At 38.0% G+C, this 19441-nt stretch overlaps 2 protein-coding genes and 1 non-coding gene across 6 annotated transcripts in view; 1 reads left to right on the top strand and 2 right to left on the bottom strand.

The window, feature by feature from the left end:
- The window catches only part of DCAF6 (DDB1 and CUL4 associated factor 6), a 166001-nt gene that overhangs the window by 10430 nt on the left and 136130 nt on the right, over positions 1 to 19441 (top strand). For 3 of the 4 annotated variants that reach the window (XM_061183138.1, XM_061183137.1, XM_061183136.1), the window contains exon 2: positions 8637 to 8698. The exons of the other annotated variant lie outside the window; for it this stretch is intronic. In XM_061183138.1, coding sequence (XP_061039121.1) covers positions 8637 to 8698 — 62 coding nt within the window. The remainder of the gene's footprint in view (positions 1 to 8636; positions 8699 to 19441) is intronic. 4 annotated transcript variants of the gene reach the window in all.
- LOC133088736 (large ribosomal subunit protein uL16-like) lies at positions 17630 to 18021 on the bottom strand (the record flags this gene model as incomplete). Its single annotated transcript, XM_061186783.1, has 1 exon — positions 17630 to 18021. A coding segment is annotated over one exon (324 nt), but the record flags the coding sequence as incomplete, so codon positions are not given.
- On the bottom strand, positions 18058 to 18192 carry LOC133089265 (small nucleolar RNA SNORA70). Its single transcript, XR_009700642.1, has one exon. It is a non-coding gene; the product is annotated as a small nucleolar RNA SNORA70 (small nucleolar RNA).

Here is a 19441-nt window from a genome sequence, read left to right as displayed (position 1 = left end):
TTTTTTTTTTTTTTTTATGGTATCAGGGTGCTGCTGGCTTTATAGAATGAGTTCAGAAGTCCTTCCTCTAGTTTTTTTGAATAGTTTGAGGATAGGTATTAACTCTTCTTTAAATGGTAGAATTTACCTGTGAGGCTGTCTGGTCCTGGAGTTTTGCTTATTCTTAGTTTTTTGGTTATTGACTCAATTTCATTACTGGTAATTGGTCTGTTCAAGTTTTCTGTTTCTTCCTGATTCAGTCTTGGGAGATTGTACATTTCTAGGAATTTGTCAGTTTTTTTTGGGTCGTCCATTTTATTGGTGCATAGTTTTTCATAGTAATTTCTTATGATCCTTTGTATTTCTCCTTTTTCATTTCTGATTTTATTGATTTGGGCCCTCTCTTTGTTTCTTGATGTGTGTAGCTAAAGGTTTATCAATTTGGTCTATCTTTTCAAAGAACCAGCTCTTAGTTTCATTGGTCTTTTCTGTTGATCTTTTAGTTTTTATTTCGCTTATTTTGCTGTTTTTTATTTCTTTCCTTCTAACTGTGGGTTTTGTTTGTTATTTTTCTAGTAGCTTTAGGTGCAAAGTTAGGTTGTTTGAAATTTTTCTTGTTTCCTGAGCTAGGCTTGTATTGCTCTAAACTTCTCTCTTAGAACTGCTCGTGCTAAGTCCCATAGATTTTGGATCAGTGTGTTTCCATTTTCATTTGTTTCCAGGTATTTTTGGATTTTCTCTTTGATTTCATCAGTGATCCATTGGTTGTTTAGTAGCATGTTGTTTAGCCTCCATGTGTTTTTTGTGTCTGCAGTTTCTCTCTTTATAGTTGATTTCTAGGCTCATAGCGTTATGGTCAGAAAAGATGTTTGGTATGATTTCAGTCTTAAGAAGATTTATTGAGACTTGCTTTGTGGCCCAGCTTGTGCTCTATCCTTGAGATGTTCCATGTGTACTTGAGAAGAATGTGTATTCTGTTGCTTTTGAATGGAACATTCTTTCTATATCTATTAAGTTCATCTTATTTGGTTTTTTTTTTAATTTACTGAGGTAAGATACACAACATTTATCTTAACCATTTTGTAAAATATTTATTTATTTATTTATTTATTTATTTGGCTGCATCGGGTCTTAGTTGCGGAATACGGGATCTTTTGTTGTGGCGTGTGGGCTCTAGAGCGTGTGGGCTCAGTAGTTGTGGTACGTGGGGATCTCTAGTTGTGGCACGTGGGCTCAGTAGTTGTGGCATGTGGGCTCTCTAGTTGTGGTACACGGGTCTAGAGAGTGCAGGCTTAGTTGCCTCATGGTATGTGGGATATTAGTCCTCCAACCAGGGATTGAACCTGTGTCCCCTGTATTGGGAGGCGGATTCTTAACCACTGGACCACTAGGGAAGTCCCTGATAGGTTGTTTAAGGTTAGTGTTTCCTTATTGATTTTCTGTCTGGATGATCTATCCATTGATGTAAGTGGAGTGTTAAAGTCCCCTAGTAGTAGTATGTTACTGTCAATTTCTTCATGTTTGTTAATATTTGGTTTATGTATTTATGTGCTCCTATGTTAGGTGCAAATATATTTACAATTGTTATGTCTTCTTTTTTTTGGCCGTGCCGTGCAGCTTGTGGAATAAGTACACTCCCCTCAGGTCACCAGAGTTGTATGACCTAGGGGTGCCACCTGTGTGGGCTATGTGGGCCCTTTTGTTGTGGTGGGTCTGATTGCTGTGGCACTCTGGTACCTGGGGCTGGCTCCCAGCCCACTTGGCTGTGGGGTCCTGCATAGTGCAGAGGCTTCCAGCTGCTTGTGGCTGGGGCCAGGTCCTGGTATGGCTGGCTGTGCAGTGCAGGAGTCCTGGGCTGATGCTGGCCAGCTGGCAGGTAAGGCTAGGTCCCAACGCAGCTGGTTGTTGGTGCTCGGAGGGGTCCTGCCATCTTTATATTTTCAGTGGCGTGTATTTTCATGTCTCTCACTGTTGTTTTTTCACTGTTGTTTTTTGAGACTTATTTATATAGTTTAGGTATTAGTCCTTCGTCAGATATGCAGTTTGCAAATATTTTCTCCCAGTGTGTAGTTTGTCTTTTTCTTCTTTTCATAGAGTTTTTTGCAGAGTAAAGGTTTTTAACTTTGGAGAGGTCCAATTTATCAGTTTTTTTATTTTATGGATTATGCTTTTGGTCTGATGTCTAAACACTCTTAACTTAACCCTAGGTCCTGGAGATTACCTCCTGTGTTTTTTCCCTGAAGTTTTATAGTCTTATATTTTTATGTTTAAGTCCAGGGTCCATTTTGTGTTAATTTTTGTATGAGGTATGTGATTTACCTTGAAGTTCATTTTTGTGCTTATGAATGTCCACTTGCCCTAGCACCATTTGTTTAAAAGTCTGCATTTTCTCCATTGAATTGCTTTTGCACCTTTATTAAAAATCAGTTGGGCACATTTATGTGTATCTAATCAGTATTCTCTATTCTCTTGCATTGATCTGTGTGTCTGTCCCTTTGTAAATACCATACTGTTTTGCTTACTGTAACTATATAGTAAGTTTTTACATCAAGTTGAGTGATGTTTTCTCCCCTCAATAATTCTTTTTCAAAATTGTTTTAGCTCTTCTATGTCTTTTGCCTTTTTGTATGAATTTTAGAGTAAGGTTGTCCTTATCTCCAAAATACCTTGCTGGGATTTTGATAGGAATTGCATTGGACTCACATATCAGTTTGGGAAGGACTGGCATCTTTACTATGTTGAGTCTTCTGATCCATAAACACAGTACATCACTCCAGTTATTTAGTTCTTTGGTTTCTTTCATCAGCATTTAAAAATTATCAGGATACATATCTTTAGCATATTTTGTTATATTTATGTCTAAATATTTAATTTTCTTCTGAGCAATTATTAATGTTTTTTTTTTTTTAATAAACCTATTTATTTATTTATTTATTTTTGGCTGAGTTGGGTCTTTGTTGCTGTGCGCCGGCTTTCTCCAGTTGTGGCGAGCGGGGGGTACTCTTCGTTGTGGTGCGCGGGCTTCTCATTGCGGTGGCTTCTCTTGTTGCAGAGCACGGTCTCTAGGCATGTGGGCTTCAGTAATGTGGCTCGCGGGCTCTAGAGCGCAGGCTCAGTAGTTGTGGCGCATGGGCTTAGTTGCTCCACGGCATGTGGGATCTTCCCGGACCAGGGCTCAAACCCATGTCCCCTGCATTGGCAGGCGGATTCTTAACCACTGTGCCACCAGGGAAGCCCAAATGTATTGTGTTTAAGTTCAACTTCTACCCATTCATTGTTAGTATGTAACAGTGTGATTTTTTGTGTGTGTTGATCTTATATCCTGTGATCTTGCAAAACTTACGTATTAATTCTCAGAGGTTTCTGGGTATATTCCAGCAGATTTTTTATGTGGAAAATCATGTCATCTTTCAATAGGGACTGTTTTATTTCTTCCTTTCCAAACTATGTGCCTTTTTTTTTTTTCTTAATGTTGTTCCAATGTCTAAAACTTCCAGGACTGTGTTTAATAATAGTGGTGAGAGTGGACTTCCTTGTATTGTCCTGATTTTAAGTGGGAAGCATTCAGTCTTTCACCATGAAATGTGATATATTTTAGGTCTTTTATTGGTGCTTATTACCAGATTGAGGAAGTTTCCCTCTGTTGCTAGTTTGCTGAAAATGTTAATCATGAATGAGTTCAGTCAAAGAAGCAGAATTACTAGGAGATATATAGACATACACACAAAGATGTGTTACTGGTATTTGACTTTGTATAGTTGTGGGAACTCATTAAACTGTCTTTGTAAAGTTGTTTTCTTCATGTCTTTTGCTGGGGCTTGACATCCTCAGGACAGACAGTTGGGAAGGGATGATGGTAAATTGGGGATAGGAAGGACAAGCCTGAACCCATGAAAACAAGATCTATGCCAGTTCTCACTGTCTTCAGTCTTATAGATGTAGGTGTTTTTTTTAGGAGAAACTGGTACCCTTTGACATGGACCTAAACACAAATTGGCCTAGTATTCCAAGAACCTAAAAGAGGATCTATGGGTAGGCAGGATGGTTATAGGCCTAGTTGCTCCCCATTCTAACGAGGTGAGCCAGACAAATCACGATGTATATAAACAATATAAGCATCAATAAAAATCAGTATTGCTGTTGCTTTATTTCCACCCACCAATCTTGTGCAAATATGATTGGTAATTCAAGTAACATGAAACATACAGGGAAAAAATTCTGGGAAACATGGTTCGTTGTGAGTTGACACATTTCAAAGCCACCACACTTAACTGCTGCTTGTTGTTCATTGTAAGGCTCTTGGTAGGGATGGGAGGGGGATTCCTGTCCCTCCCTTAAGGATAGGCAGTTTATACTTCTTTCCTTTCCTGAAGGCAGTTGCCTTTGCCTGAAATGGACGTGAGGGTTTCCTGCCTCTCTTAAAGCTAGTGGACCTTTGCTGAGGCTCTTTTTAACTAGGGCTTCCCCAGTGGCTTAAGACTTTTGCTCCCCATGAGAGAAGGGCCTGAAAAGTGACTGAAGTTTCCTTTTTAAGTCTTACCAGACAGGGACTCTCTCAGGCTTCCTGTTGTTTTCAGTGTTTCTTATGAGTACTTGGGGGCGGCTCATGGAAAACAGCTGGTGACTGAATGTAGATTCTCTCTGTGCCTAGGATCCTAGAGATTCTAAACTGTGTCTCTAGCCCACATTTGGCCTTTAAACATTCATTTGAGTTTTTACTGTTTTCTTCTTACACATTTTGATTGCAGTCACGTCTTTGTCCTGTTCTTTGTCAAAGGTGAAACAGTTCTGTGTTCTTTGTCTCCTCAGAGTTTGTTACACTTTAATTTTCAGTTCTCCTGGTTATCTGGCAAGATGTCTTGGGAGCCAAAGAAGATTATGTCAAGGAGACAGCATTTACCTATGACAGCTAATGCTATGTGGTTATGAAAAATGTGCCTTGAAGAGACCATTGAATTTACTGATACCCCACGATTTCTGAGAATAAAACCAATGAATAGGAGGTGGCAAAACAGACAGTTCAGGAAAAGGAAGACCTGACAATGAGCTAGAGATGGCAGCGTTTGTAGTTGACTAGGAAGTTTGGCCTTAAAGAGAAGTTGCTCAAAGGGGCAATAGAGTCAAGTAAAGTGAAAAGTTTTGTTAAAGTGCTGTTCCGTCTCTGTTTCTCAGTATCAGTAGCCTTATTCTTTTCTCTTAACCAGTTGAAGTTACCCAACTCCTTAATGAAGTCATTTTTTAAAAATCATTTTCTCTCGGGACTTCCCTGGTTGTCCAGTGGTTAGACTCCACACTCCCAGTGCAGGGGGCACGGATTTGATCCCTGGTCGGGCAACTAAGATCCCACGTGCTGCATGGTGCGGACTAAAAACAAAAACAAACAAAAAAGTCATTTTCTCTCTTTTCAGACAATATTAACTTGGAACAATCCCATGTGTACATAGGGAGAGAGCGAATCTTAAGTGTCTGTAGTAGATCAGTCACGTCTACGAGTTTTGCATATGCTACTTAATTTATTCCAGACAGTAAGCCTGTAAAGTTGATGGTATTATTCCCATCAAATATAAAATTTTTACAAATGTAGAACTAAGGCCCTGAGATGTTAAGTTTTGCCCAGTGTATGTGTAGTATGTTCCAAGTTAGATTTAAGCCTAACATTTCTTGTCCCAAGCATCTCAGTCTAATAACGGAGATAGGTACTTGAATAAATAAGTTATGAAGCTGTTTCATAAGTTACAGAGCCATTAAAAATGAGCAGTATGTCTATATTTATTGCCAGTGAAAGATGTTCACCTTGTATTATTGAGTGAAAACATGTTGAAGAACAGAATCAGTATTACGAGCCTGTTCATTTATTCACTGATTCAGGAATGTATATTGAGTGCCTGCTTTGTCTTAGGCACTGTTCTAGGCACTTAGGATACTTGAGTGAACAAAAGAGTGTTTTTTTAATGGAGCTTACAATCTATTAATATAGAATAGAATGTAAAAGAGACGGAATTAAATGAGGCAGCTTGGGCTGCAAGAAAGACTTCGAGAGAAAGCCTCAGTGATAGGTAAATTCATCCATAACAAATGTGTAATTGTTGAGAGACAGTTCTCCATGTCTCTTTTGTATTTCTGCACATCTTGTGAGCAGAGGCACTGGCTGCTTTGTTCTGGACTCTCTTTTCAGGGAACAGTCTCGGGAGATATAATATCTCCCTGTGGAGCAGAGGGCAGATTTATTTATTGTCCAGAATAATAAAGATAATGTTTTCCTTTGGGACAGAGGTTAGGCAGATTTGCTTGATACAAGATTTGCGTTCCTTCAGTTCAGGGTTCCCCAGCTGTGATTCAAACCCATTGCATGTGCAGTATACCCCCAGACCCCTCTGCATTGCCCTGTGGGAATTGGGGGACAAGGGGACCCAATGTGAATCTGAAGCTCATTCTCCTTGGGGAGTAAAATCCTTTGCCTGTGACTCAGAAGTCCTGTGTCTTCTGCTAGCATCCATGAAATGGTGGCAGGTAACTTGTTAGCTTGCAAGTAGGCCAGACTCATCACAGTTCTTGATAATAGGCATGAGTTTATTTTTATTTTAATTTGAGAGGACTCAGTTTTTTTTTTCTTTAAACTTATAGTTCTTATTTTTATCCTAGGTTTCAGCTCCTATTTCTTGGTGTAGTGCATTTAATTACCAAAAGGGTAGAGGAGGTTTATACTAGGTTGTTCTAGAAGCCCATTTTATGGAATGTGTGGGCAATACAATTTTTAAAAAAAATAAATTTATTTATTTATTTATTTTTGGCTGTGTTAGGTCTTCATTGCTGCGCGCAGGCTTTTCTCTAGTTGTGGTGAGCGGGGGCTGCTCTTTGTTGTGGTGTGCGGGCTTCTCATTGCGGTGGCTTCTCTTGTTGTGGAGCATGGGCTCTAGGCACGCGGGTTACAGTAGTTGTGGCACGCGGGCTTCAGTAGTTGTGGCTCGTGGGCTCTAGAACGCAGACTCAGTAGTTGTGGCGCACGGGCTTAGTTGCTCCGCGGCATGTGGGATCTTCCCGGACCAGGGCTCGAACCCGTGTCCCCTGCATTGACAGGCGGATTCTTAACCACTGCGCCACCAGGGAAGCCCAATACAATCATTTTGATCTCCTAAGTCACATATAAAAATATCGTTTAGGAGCTGTCTTGTCTCTGTTGTGTCTCAGTACATGTTTTTATGTACAAGTTCATATGTAAGAATTCTTGCTCAAATTACTCACTTTGTCTTCTATTCCCATGTTGCACTACCATTTTCTCTAGTTGGAAATGGCTAGAGCCATGTTTTCAAGCCCAGATTTTAAAAATTTGGAAAAAAAATTTTAATACTTTTTTCTTAGCATTTTAATGAATTTTAATTATTGTCATGTTGTTAATTTGAATACTTTTTTCCTTAACTCTTAATTTATAACTCAATAGGATTACCACACCTGCTGATGGCCAAAAAGAAAAGATTTAAAAAAATTTTTTCTGTTTACTAGTTAGTATCTTTTTAAAACTGAAAATCAGATTCGAAAAGTTAATTATATAAAGTATAACCTAATTCATGAAAATACTTTGCTGAATTTCTGCAGGTTGTTTTATTCCAATAAGTTTAGGAACCATACCCCACTCCAACACACGCAAAATCTGTAACCCACATGTTTATCAATTATCTAGCCATCTTACCAGTTACAGGCGAGAACAGAGAAAACAGTCTGGCTTCAAGAAGATCTTGCTCTTTACGCTGAATGCAAGAAAACATAATAGAGTCCCTTGTGACAGTATATAGAGAGCATAGTCAAATTTAATTTTGAAATCTCATCAGCCTGATTACTTAACTAATTACTGTTCTTTGTCATATATTCGGCTTCCTTTCATTACAGCTTCTGAATAAACATGAAGCTTTTTGGTCCATTTTTGGTAAAGATGATTCATTTCTTAAAGAAACATAATTTCTCTTTTTCAAAGGAGGAATTTATTGTATTTTTGAAGTATTATAACTTTTCTGCTATTGATGGATATTTAGGCTGATTTAATTTTTTTGCTGTCACATTTCATCACTGTGAAATGAACTTTTAAGTATTTTAGCATTTCTGAAATTGAGATATGTTTAAAAATAGGTGGCATCTTCTAAAATACTGTTTGCCACCCTTTAAAATTGAAAACCCTATTCCCCACCTCCAGTCTTCTCTTATCCCCTTTCTCTGCTTTATTTTTCCATATAGCGTTTTTACCAAGTCACATATTGTTTATTGTCTTTCATTAAGCTAACTAGAGTCAGGGATCTTTTTCTCTTTTATTTTACCATTGTATCCCTAGCTCCTAGAACATGGCCTGGAATGGAGTAAGTACACAGTATATTTGTTGAATGAATGGATGAATGAAGGGAACATTTGAGTGTTTATTGTGGTTCCAGATACTGTGCTAAGCCTTTTCTCTCCTTGAATCACTTAATAACCACATGAGGTAGGTAGGTACTCTAATGAGGAAACTAGGGCTAAGGAGGAGTTAATTTGCCCAGTGTCACTCAGCCTGTAAATGGAGGAGTTAAAATTAGAGCTTGATTCTACCTCATGACAGTTCCTAGGCTCTTAAAAGTGTACACTTCTCTAAGCAATAAATTGTATGATTTATTTAGTTCTTTCTTTTTAAACAGGAAGAAGAGAATTTATCCAAAGATTAAAACTTGAAGCAACCCTGAATGTGCATGATGGCTGTGTAAGTAATAGTTAATTCTCAACTATGAAGGACTTTAATACTAAGTGTTCAGATGTTTGAGGAACTGCCCCAGTCCTCCCAAAAGAGATTGGACTAAGTATAAGAAAATGGGAGAATTAAGTTTTACATTAAAACGTAAAAGTATACTTTGAATTTAGGAAAGCGTATGGGAGATATTTTAAAGAATGATGAGTTTTCTAACATTATCAAAAGGTTTTCATCTCTTTCACTCTATTGGTACTGCTTTTGTGACAGTCACTAGTGATCTTCATGTCTCCAAATCTGGTGGTCACTTCTCAGAAACTTTAGACATTGGTTGAATACATTTTCTTTTTTGAAATATTTATTCTCTTGGATTCTGCTAACACCACACTTTCTTGGTTTTCTTTCTATCTCATTGACTTGTTACATCTTCTCTGTCTTCTTCCCTGACTCCTCCACTTCTCCACCTTCAAATGTTGGATGTACCAACATTCTATCTTGGTTCCTCCCACCCTGTTTTCTCTTCACTTTTCTAAGTGATTTTGTTTAGTCCCATGGTTGAAAAACATGACTTCCAACTTTCCACTTCTTCCCAGAACTCCAGATTTATATATATAACTCTCTAGTTAACATTCCCAGTTGCATGTCTAATAGCACCCCAAATTTAACAGGGTCAAAACAAAACCCTTGTAAGGTTTTGTTAGGAAAACTTCAGACATTGGACTTCCCTGGTGGCGCAGTGATTAAGAATCCGCCTGCCAATGCAAGGGACATGGGTTCAAGCCGTGGTCTGGGAAGATCCCACATGCCACGGAGCAACTAAGGCCGTGTGCCACAACTACTGAGCCTGTGCTCTAGACCCCGCGAGCCACAACTACTGAGCTCGTGTGCCACAACTACTGAAGCCCATGTGCCTAAAGCCCGTGCTCCACAACAAGAGAAGGCACCGCAATGAGAAGCCCACGTGCAGCAACAAAGACCAAATGCAGCCAAAAGTAAATGAGTGAATGAATGAATAAATAAATAAATTTACTTATTTATTTATTTATTAATTAAAAAAAAAACTTCAATCATGCTTTTCATATATTCAGGACCTGGATTTAGCAGTTAATCAAGATTTTGGCACATTTTCTTTTTCCATTTCATTTTTTTCCTCCTCTTTGCTGAAGTATTTTAAAGCAAATCTCAGATGTGAAATCATTTCACCTCTGTATGTAAGCTAAAAGTAATGGACATTTTTTAATGTGATCAAAATGGCATTATATAATTTAACAAGGTAGTATAGTTTTGGTATCATCTAGTACACAGTCCATAATCAAATTTCCCCCATTGTTTAAAAATCTCTCTCTTTTTTTTTTTAAACATTCTTATTGGAGTGTAATTGTTTTACAATGTTGTGTTAGTTTCTGCTGTACAAAACAGTGAATCAGCTATATGTATACATATATCCCCATATCCCCTCCCTCCTGAGCCTCCCTCCCACCCTCCCTATTGCACCCCTCTAGATCATTGCAAAGCATCGAGCTGATTTCCCTGTGCTATGCAGCAGCTTCCCACTAGCCATCCATTTCACATTTGGTAGTGTATATATGTCAGTGCTACTCTCTCACTTCGTCCCAGCTTTCCCTTCCCCCTCTGTGTCCTCAAGTCTGTTCTCTACGTTTGCGTCTTTATTCCTGTCCTCCCACTAGGTTTTAGATTGCTTATATGTGTGTTAGCATATGGTATTTGTTTTTCTCTTTCTGACTTACTTCACTCTGTATGACAGGCTCTAGGTCCACCCACCTCATTACAAATAACTCAATTTTGTTCCTTTTTATGGCTGAGTAATATTCCATTGTATATAGGTGCCACATCTGCTTTATCCATTCATCTGTCAGTGGACATTTAGGTTGCTTCTGTGTCTTGGCTATTGTAAATAGTGCTGCAGTGAACTTTGTGGTACATGACTCTTTTGAATTATGGTTTTCTCAGGGAATATGCCCAGTAGTGGGATTGCTGGGTCATTAGGTAGTTCTATTTTCAGTGTTTTAAGGAACCTCCATACTGTTCTCCATAGTGGCTATATCAATTTACATTCCCACCAACAGTGCAGGAGGGTTCCCTTTTCTCCATATGCTCTCCAGCATTTATTGTTTGTAGATTTCTTGATGATGGCCATTCTGACTGGTGTGAGGTGATACCTCATTGTGGTTTTGATTTACATATCTCTAATAATTAGTGATGTTGAGCAGCTTTTCATGTGCTTCTTGGCCATCTGTATGTCTTCTTTGGAGAAATGTCTGTTTAGGTCTTCTGTGCATTTTTGGATCGGGTTGTTTGTTTCTTTAATATTGAGCTGCATGAGCTGTTTATATATTTTGGAGATTAATCCTTTGTCCGTTGATTCGTTTGCAAATATTTTCCCCCATTCTGAGGGCTGTCTTTTCGTCTTGTTTATGGTTTCCTTTGCTGTGCAAAAGCTTTGAAGGTTCATTAGGTCCCATTTGCTTATTTTTGATTTTATTTCCGTTAATCTAGGAGGTGGGTCAAAAAGGATCTTGCTGTGATTTATGTCATAGTGTTCTGCCTGTGTTTTCCTCTAAGAGTTTTATAGTGTCTGGTCTTACATTTAGGTCTTTAATCCATTTTGAGTTTATTTTTGTGTATGGTGTTAGGAAGTGTTCTAATTTCATTCTTTTACCTGTAGCTGTCCAGTTTTCCCAGCACCACTTATTGAAGAAGCTGTCTTTTCTCCATTGTATATTCTTGCCTCCTTTGTCAAAGGTAAGGTGACCATATGTGTGTGGGTTTATCTCTGGGCTTTCTATCCTATTCCATTTATTGATACACTGTTTTTGTGCCAGTACCATACTGTCTTGATTACTGTAGCTTTGTAGTATAGTCTGACGTCAGGGAGCCTGATTCCTCCAGCTCTGTTTTCTTTCTCAAGATTGCTTTGGCTATTTGGGGTCTTTTGTGTTTCCATACAAATTGTAAAATTTTTTGTTCTAGTTCAGTGAAGAATGCCATTGGTAGTTTGATAGGGGTTGCACTGAATCTATAGATTGCCTTGAGTAATATAGTCATTTTCACAATATTGATTCTTCTAATCCAAGAACATGGTATATCTTTCCATCTGTTCGTATCGTCTTTAATGTCTTTCATCAGTGTCTTATAGATTTCAGCGTACAGGTCTTTTCCTCCTTAGATAGATTATTCCTAGGTATTTTATTCTTTTTGTTGTAGTGGTAAATGGGATTGTTTCCATAATTTCTGTTTCTGATTTTTCGTTTTTAGTGTGTAGGAATGCAACAGATTTCTGTGCATTAGTTTTCTATCCTGCTACTTTACCAAATTCATTGATCAGCTCTAGTAGTTTTCTGGTGTCATCTTTAGGATTTTCTATGTATAGATCATGTCATCTGCAAACAGTGACACTTTTTCTTCTTTTCCAATTTAGATTCCTTTTATTTCTTTTTCTTCTCTGACTGCCATGGCTAATACTTCCAAAACTATGTTGAATAATAGTGGTGAAAGTGGGCAACCTTGTCTTACTCCTGATCTTAGAGGAAACTCTTTCAGTTTTTCACCATTGAGAATGATGTTGGCTGTGAGTTTGTCATATATGGCTTTTATTATGTTGAGGTATGTTCCCTCTATGCCCACTTTCTGGAGAGTTTTTATCATAAATGGGTGTTGAATTTTGTCAAAAGCTTTTTCTGCATCTATTGAGATGATCATGTGGTTTTTCTCCTTCAATTTGTTAATATGGTGTACCACATTGATTGTTTTGCATATAGTGAAGAATCCTTGCATTCCTGGGATGAACCCCACTTGATCATGGTGTATGATCCTTTTAATGTGCTGTTGGATTCTGTTTGCTAGTATTTTGTTGAGGATTTTTGCATCTATGTTCGTCAGTGATATTGGCGTGTAATTTTCTTTTTCTGTGATATCTTTGTCTGGTTTTGGTATCAGGGTGATGGTGGCCTCATAGAATGAGTTGGGGAGTGTTCCTCCCTCTGCTGTACTTTGGAAGAGTTTTAGAAAGGTAGGTGTTTGCTCTTCTCTAAATGTTTGTTAGAATTTGCCTGTGAAGCCGTGTGGCCCTGGGCTTTTTGTTTGTTGGAAGATTTTTAATCACAGTTTCAATTTCAGTGCTTGTGAATGGTCTGTTCATATTTTCTAGTTCTTCCTGGTTCAGTCTTGGAAGATTGTACTTTTCTAAGAATTTGTCCATTTCTTCCAGGTTGTCCATTTTATTGGCATATAGTTGCTTTTAGTAATCTCTTATGCGTCTTTGTATTTCTGCAGTGTCAGTTGTTACTTCTCCTTTTTCATTTCTAATTCTGTTTGAGTCTTCTCCCTTTTTTCCTGATGAGTCTAATGGTTTATCAATTTTGTTTATCTTCTCAAAGAACCAGCTTTTAGTTTCATTGATTTTTGCTATTGTTTCCTTCATTTCTTTTTCATTTATTTCTGATCTGATCTTTATGATTTCTTTCCTTTTGCTAACTTAGGGGTTTTTTTTGTTCTTCTTTCTCTGATTGCCTTAGGTGTAAGGTTAGGTTTTTTATTTGAGATTTTTCTTGTTTTTTGAGGTAGGATTGTATTCCTATAAACTTCCCTCTTAGAACTGCTTTTGCTGCATCCCATAGGTTTTAGGTCGTTGTGTTTTCATTGTCATTTGTTTCCAGGTATTTATTTGATTCTTCTTTGATTTCTTCTGTGATCTCTTAGTTGTTTAGTAGCATATTGTTTAGCCTCCATATGTTTTTATTTTTTACAGTTCTTTTCCTGTAATTGATATCTAGTCTCATAGTGTTGTGGTCCAAAAAGGTACTTGATTGGCAGGCAGATTCTTAACCACTGCACCACCAAGGAAGTCCTCGGAATCTGTTTTCTAATCAACACATTAGGTGATTTTAATCTAGGTGATCTGTGGATCATACTTTGGAAAACAGTGCTATAGCTACTAATTGAAAACATGAGACTAGAAAGAGCACATGGAAAGAAATTGCAAACTGAAAAGAGGGTCTAGGCCTTAACTCTAAGGATTCAAACATTTAAAACTTAAGCAAAGAGGGGAAAAGTGTCTATAGTCCTATTCTCCAAAATGTTATCTTTTTCCTGTTCACAGTTGTGGTATTATAATTATGCTGTAAATACACTTTAGGTATCAATATATGTTATTTATTTTAAACCTTAGCACCACTCTTGAGGTTCCCCTGATGCTCATGGTTAAAAATGGATCATAACAAAAAGAAATAGACATGTACTGCACTCCCTTTTTCTGTTCTTATCCTCCTTAAGCAGCCTCTTTTAATCGTGTTTTATTTCAGATCTTCTGGTAATTTCTTTCATTTCTGTGTGATAGTGTTATGTTGGTCTTTCTTGAAGTGTCAACTTTGGCTGTTGTCCATTGATTTCCTGCTATGATAGAAGAGGAATTAACTAATTTATACAATTTTCTAAGATGTAGGCTTCTCAAAAATTTTGTTACTGTTCTCAGTCTCTCCAGCTGTCACTTTAATTTTAAACAACATACTTAAGCTTCTTTTTGTTTTTCTGTCATTCATAGACAGTATTTCTTGAATCCCTATTCTGTAAAATATATTTAAGGCTTTTACCCTTCTTCCACCTTCCTATCTCTATTTCACACCTTTTTCAGCTATATATGCTTTTGTATTGTCAATGTTGATTTCATTTGCCTCCTATTCTGTAGCCATTGTTATTTGCTGAAATTTGTCAATGTATTTATTCTAAAAGTAAAAATTCAGTAAACAGTGTTAATGTCCTATACATATGTATATGTCTTAGTTTTCGTTAAGTTCTTCACAATAAGAGAATAGGAAGAAAATTATATAATATATCATCTGATTTATAGATGAGCACACTCAGCTGCTCAAAACTCTCTAATGGGTTTCTGGCTTATGTATAGTAAATCCAAAGGCCTTATTGCTTCAGAGACCCTGCATGATTTGGCACTTGCCTTTTTTTCTATTTCATCCCTTACTGTATTCTGCGTTATACATATTTGTTTTAGTCATACTCATCTTTTTGCTGTTTCTTTAAATGCACCTAGTACACCTCTGTCTTACGTATTTTGTTTTTTGCCTAGAACTTTCTTCCTCACATATCTTTGAAGCTTACCTCCTCATTTCATTTAGCTCTAACTGTTAACCTATCAGAGATGCTTTTCCTGACCACCCTAATAGCTCCCCACTCCTCATCAGTATCTTTCTCTTTCTTCTGTTTTTTTCACCATAGTACTGACATTATAATTATACATTTATTTATTTGTTCATAGTCTGCACACCTGCCTCCCTCTACTCTAGCACTCTGGACACCAAATATATCTTCATAAATTTATTTTCTTCGTCTAGTGTCGAGAGGAGTGCCTACCACATATTTGGCACTTATGAAGTGTTTATTGAAGAGACAAAGCATGTGTTACGTGTTGGATTTTATGTCTTTCTTTAAGGACCTAAGGTCAAGTCTTTCTCCTTACTCAAAGGAGAATTTTCTAGTGTTAATTTCAGATGGATTCTTGCATAATGTATAACTGCCTTTGTGGTATTCTGAAGTTTTTACAAGCTGTGGATTCTGTATCTTTCCAGTTTTGAATTTACTTTCAGGTTTTACTGAGTATTTTCTCACATATTTTTCTAAGGATGAGTGGAACATAAATTTTTCTTACAAGCTTAAAGATATCCTTTCTGCTTGCATACTAAAAAAATTTTTGTCCTTATTTTTATTTTGCATTTTTTAAAACAGGTGATGCCTTCTCATGGTACAAAAATAAACTATATAAAAAAATACACATTGAGGGACTTCCCTGGTGGTCCAGTGGTTAAGAATCCACCTTCCGATGCACAGGACGCGGGTTCGATCCCTGGTCGGGGGACTAAGATCCCACGTGCCATGGGGCAACTAAGCCCACGTGCCACAACTACTGAGCCCACACGCTCTAGAGCCCGTGTGCTACAACTAGAGAGCCTGTGTGCTGCAACTACTGAGCCCACATGCCACAACTAGAGAGCCTGTGCACCGCAAGTACTGACCCTGCGTGCTCTAGAGCCTGCACACCACAACTAGAGAGAAGCCTGTGCACCGCAATGAAAGATCCTGCATGCTACAATGAAGATCTCGCGTTCCGCAACTAAGACCCAACACAGCCAAAATAAATACAATAAATTAACAAAAAAAAAGTATACATTGAGAAGTGTGGCTCTCACTCCTGTTCCTGTCTTCCCCATTTTTTCTGTTCCCTAAAACACATAACCACTTGTTTTAGTTTCATGGGTATCCTTCTACTCTATTTTTTCCCCATCTTTATTGAGATATAATTTACGTATATAAATGTATAAGTTTAATGTGTAAAATGTAATGATTTGATACACATATGTATTGCAAAATGATTACCACAATAAGCTTAGTTAACACATTTATCACTTCACATAATTTCCATTTTGTTGTGGTGGTGGTGGTGGTGGTGGTGGTGAGAACATTTAATATTTACTTTCGTAGCATCTTTCAAGTATACAGCACAGTATTGTTACCTGTAAACACCAAGCTGTACATTAGATCCCAGAACTTACTCACCTTATAACTGGTAGTTTATACTTTTTGAACATCTCATTTCCTCCACCTTCCAGCCTCTGGCAACCACCAGTCTACTCTCTGTTTCTATCAGTTGAGCGTGTTTAGATTCCACATATAAGTGATATCATACAGTATTTGTCATTTTTTATCTCACCCTCAGCATTCATCCACATTGTTGCAAACGTCAGGATTTCCTTCAATTTTATGGCTGAATAATATTCCATTGTGTGCATGGGTGTGTGTGTTTATCATATTTATCCATTCATCCATTGACAAACACCTAGGTTCTTTTCGTGTCTTGGGTATTGTAAATAATGACACAATGAATATGGGGTGCTGCAGATATCTCTTCAAGATAGTATTTTAATTTCCTTCAAATATATACCCAAAATTGGGATTGCTGGATTATATGGTAGTTCTAGTTTAATTTTTTTGAGGAACCTCCATAGTGTTTCCCATAGTTGCTGTATCAATTTCCCTTCCCACCAGTGGTGCACAAGGGTTCCCTTTTCTCCACGTCCTTACCAGCACTTCTTATCTCTTGTATTTTTGATAATAACCATTCTAATAGGTGTGAGATGATATCTCATTGTGTTTTGTTTTTGTTGTTGTTGTCCATGCTGTGCAGCTTGTGGGATTGAACCTGGGCCACAGCAGTGAAAGCACCGAGTCTTAACTACTGGACTTCCAGGGTCCTCCCTCATTTGTGGCTTTGATTTGCATTTTTCTGATGATTAGTGATGTTGAGCACTGTTTCATGTACTTTTTGGCCATTTGTATGTCTTCTTTGGAAAAATGTTTTTCAGGTCTTTGCCCATTTTCAAAATTAGATTATTCGGAGTTTTTTTGCGATTGAGTTGTATGAGTTCCTTGTATATTTTGGATGTTAATCCCTTATCAAATATAAGGTTTGCATATATTTTTCTCCTCTTCTGTAGGTTGCCTCTTAATTTTGTTGGTTGTTTCTGTTGCTGTACAGAGCTTTTAAGTTTGATGTAGTATCACTTGTTGATTTTTGCTTTTGTTACTTGTGTTTTTGGTGTCATGTCCAAAAAATCATTGCCAAGATCAAGGTCAGGGAGCTTTTCACTATGATTTTTTCTAGGAATTTTATCGCCTTCAAATCTTATCTTTAAGTCTTTAATCCACTTCAAGTTAATTTTATTTATTCTGCATGTGAACATCCAGTTTTCCCAACACCATTTAGTGAAGAGACTGTTCTTTCCCCATTGGGTAGTCTTTGCTCCTTTGTTGTAAATTGATTGACCATATATGCATGGGTTATTTTCTGGGCTCTCTATTCTGTTTCATTGATCTGTGTGTCTATTCTTAAGCCAATACCATATTGTTTTTTTGTTTTGTTTTTTTTTTTGACAAGAAAGTAGGGTTTATTGGTGGGCATGGGTAGGGAGGGGGCAGTGCCAAGGCTCTCACGAGTGCAGGGCCCGCCATTTGTCCAGGGGGCCACGATTAGGGATGTACTTGACCCCACAGCCATCTGGGATGAGCCGCTTTTCTGCCACCATGTTTTCAAATTCATCTGCATTAAACTTAGTAAATCCCCACTTCTTGGAGATGTGGATCTTCTGGCGGCCAGGGAACTTGAACTTGGCCCTGCGGAGGGCCTCAATCACATGCTCCTTGTTCTGCAGCTTGGTGCGGATGGACATTATGACCTGGCCAGTGTGGACCCTGGCCACTGTGCCCTGGGGCTTTCCAAAGGTACCACGCATACCTGTCTGGAGCCTAGATTGGGGACAGCATGCCAGTCGTTAATGTCCACTAGAAAGGGCTGTCTCCAAGGTCCCTTAGGGCAACCCATACAGGCAACAGGCTGCATACACTACCAAGGAGGCTGCTGTCTGCAGCCACTGCGCACCGGGCCCCCACGGGGAGAAGAGCACAGTCGGCTTAACTGGCTGCAATACCATATTGTTTTGATTAACATAACTTTGTAGTATAGTTTGAAGTCAAGAAGTTTGATGCCTTCAGCTTTGTTTTTCTTTTTCAATATTGCTTTGGCTATTTGGGGTCTTTTGTTGTTCCATACAAATTTTTTTTAAAAAGATTTCTTTACTGAAAACTTTTACTGTGCTAACATGTGTTGTGAATCATCATAAGATACATTTAACATACAGCGTTTCCCATATGTAGTTTTCCCCAGGGCTCTTCCTTTGGTAAGCATCTCCTGGAAGTATGGTTGCTCACAACACACTTTTGGAAAAGCGAAATTAATCTCGCTGTCAGGGCAGGTGTTTCAGTTGATTGTTTTTACCCAAATGAAGGCTGTAGATTTTCTCCTGATGAGGTTCTTTGGTTAGGCTTTACCAGTTTGCCATAATGATTTCTATTTTATATGTATATATGTCAATCCCAATCTAGCAGTTCATCCCACCACACCCCCCTGAACTTTCCCCGCTTGGTGTCCATATGTTTGTTCTCTGCATCTGTGTCTCTATTTCTGCCTTGCAAGCAGGTTCACCTGTACTATTTTTCTAGATTCCACATATATGCATTAATATATATTTGTTTTTCTCTTTCTGACTTACTTCACTCTGTATGACAGTTTCTGGGTCCATCCATGCCTCTACAAATGACCCAATTTCATTCTTTTTTATGGCTGCGTAATAATCCATTGTATATATGTACCACATCTTCTTTATCCATTCGTCTGTCGATGGGCATTTAGGTTGCCTCCATGACCTGGCTGTTGCAAATAGTGCTTCAGTGAACATTGGGGTGCATGTGTCTTTTTGAAATATGATTTTCTCTGGGTATATGCCCAGTAGTGGGATTGCTGGGTCATATGGTAATTCTATTTTTAGTTTTTTAAGGAACCTCCATACTGTTCTCCATAGTGGCTATATCAATTTACATTCCCACCAACAGTGCCGGAGGGCTCTCTTTTCTCCACACCCTCTCCAGCATTTGTTGTTTGTAGATTTTCTGATGATGCCCATTCTAACTGGTGTGAGGTGACACCTCATTGTAGTTTTGATTTGCATTTCTCTAATAATTAGTGATACTGAGCAGCTTTTCATGTGCTTCTTGGCCATCTGTATGTCTTCTTTGGAGAAATGTCTATTTAGGTCTTCTGCCCATATTTTAATTGGGTTGTTTGTTTTTTTAATATTGAGCTGCATGAGCTTTTTATATATTTCAGAGATTAATCCT

Source organism: Eubalaena glacialis, chromosome 3 (genome assembly GCF_028564815.1).
Source record: "Eubalaena glacialis isolate mEubGla1 chromosome 3, mEubGla1.1.hap2.+ XY, whole genome shotgun sequence".
Lineage (NCBI taxonomy): Eukaryota > Metazoa > Chordata > Mammalia > Artiodactyla > Balaenidae > Eubalaena > Eubalaena glacialis.
The sequence above is the reverse complement of the archived record's forward strand: the minus strand, read 5'-3'. Positions and strand labels throughout refer to the sequence as shown.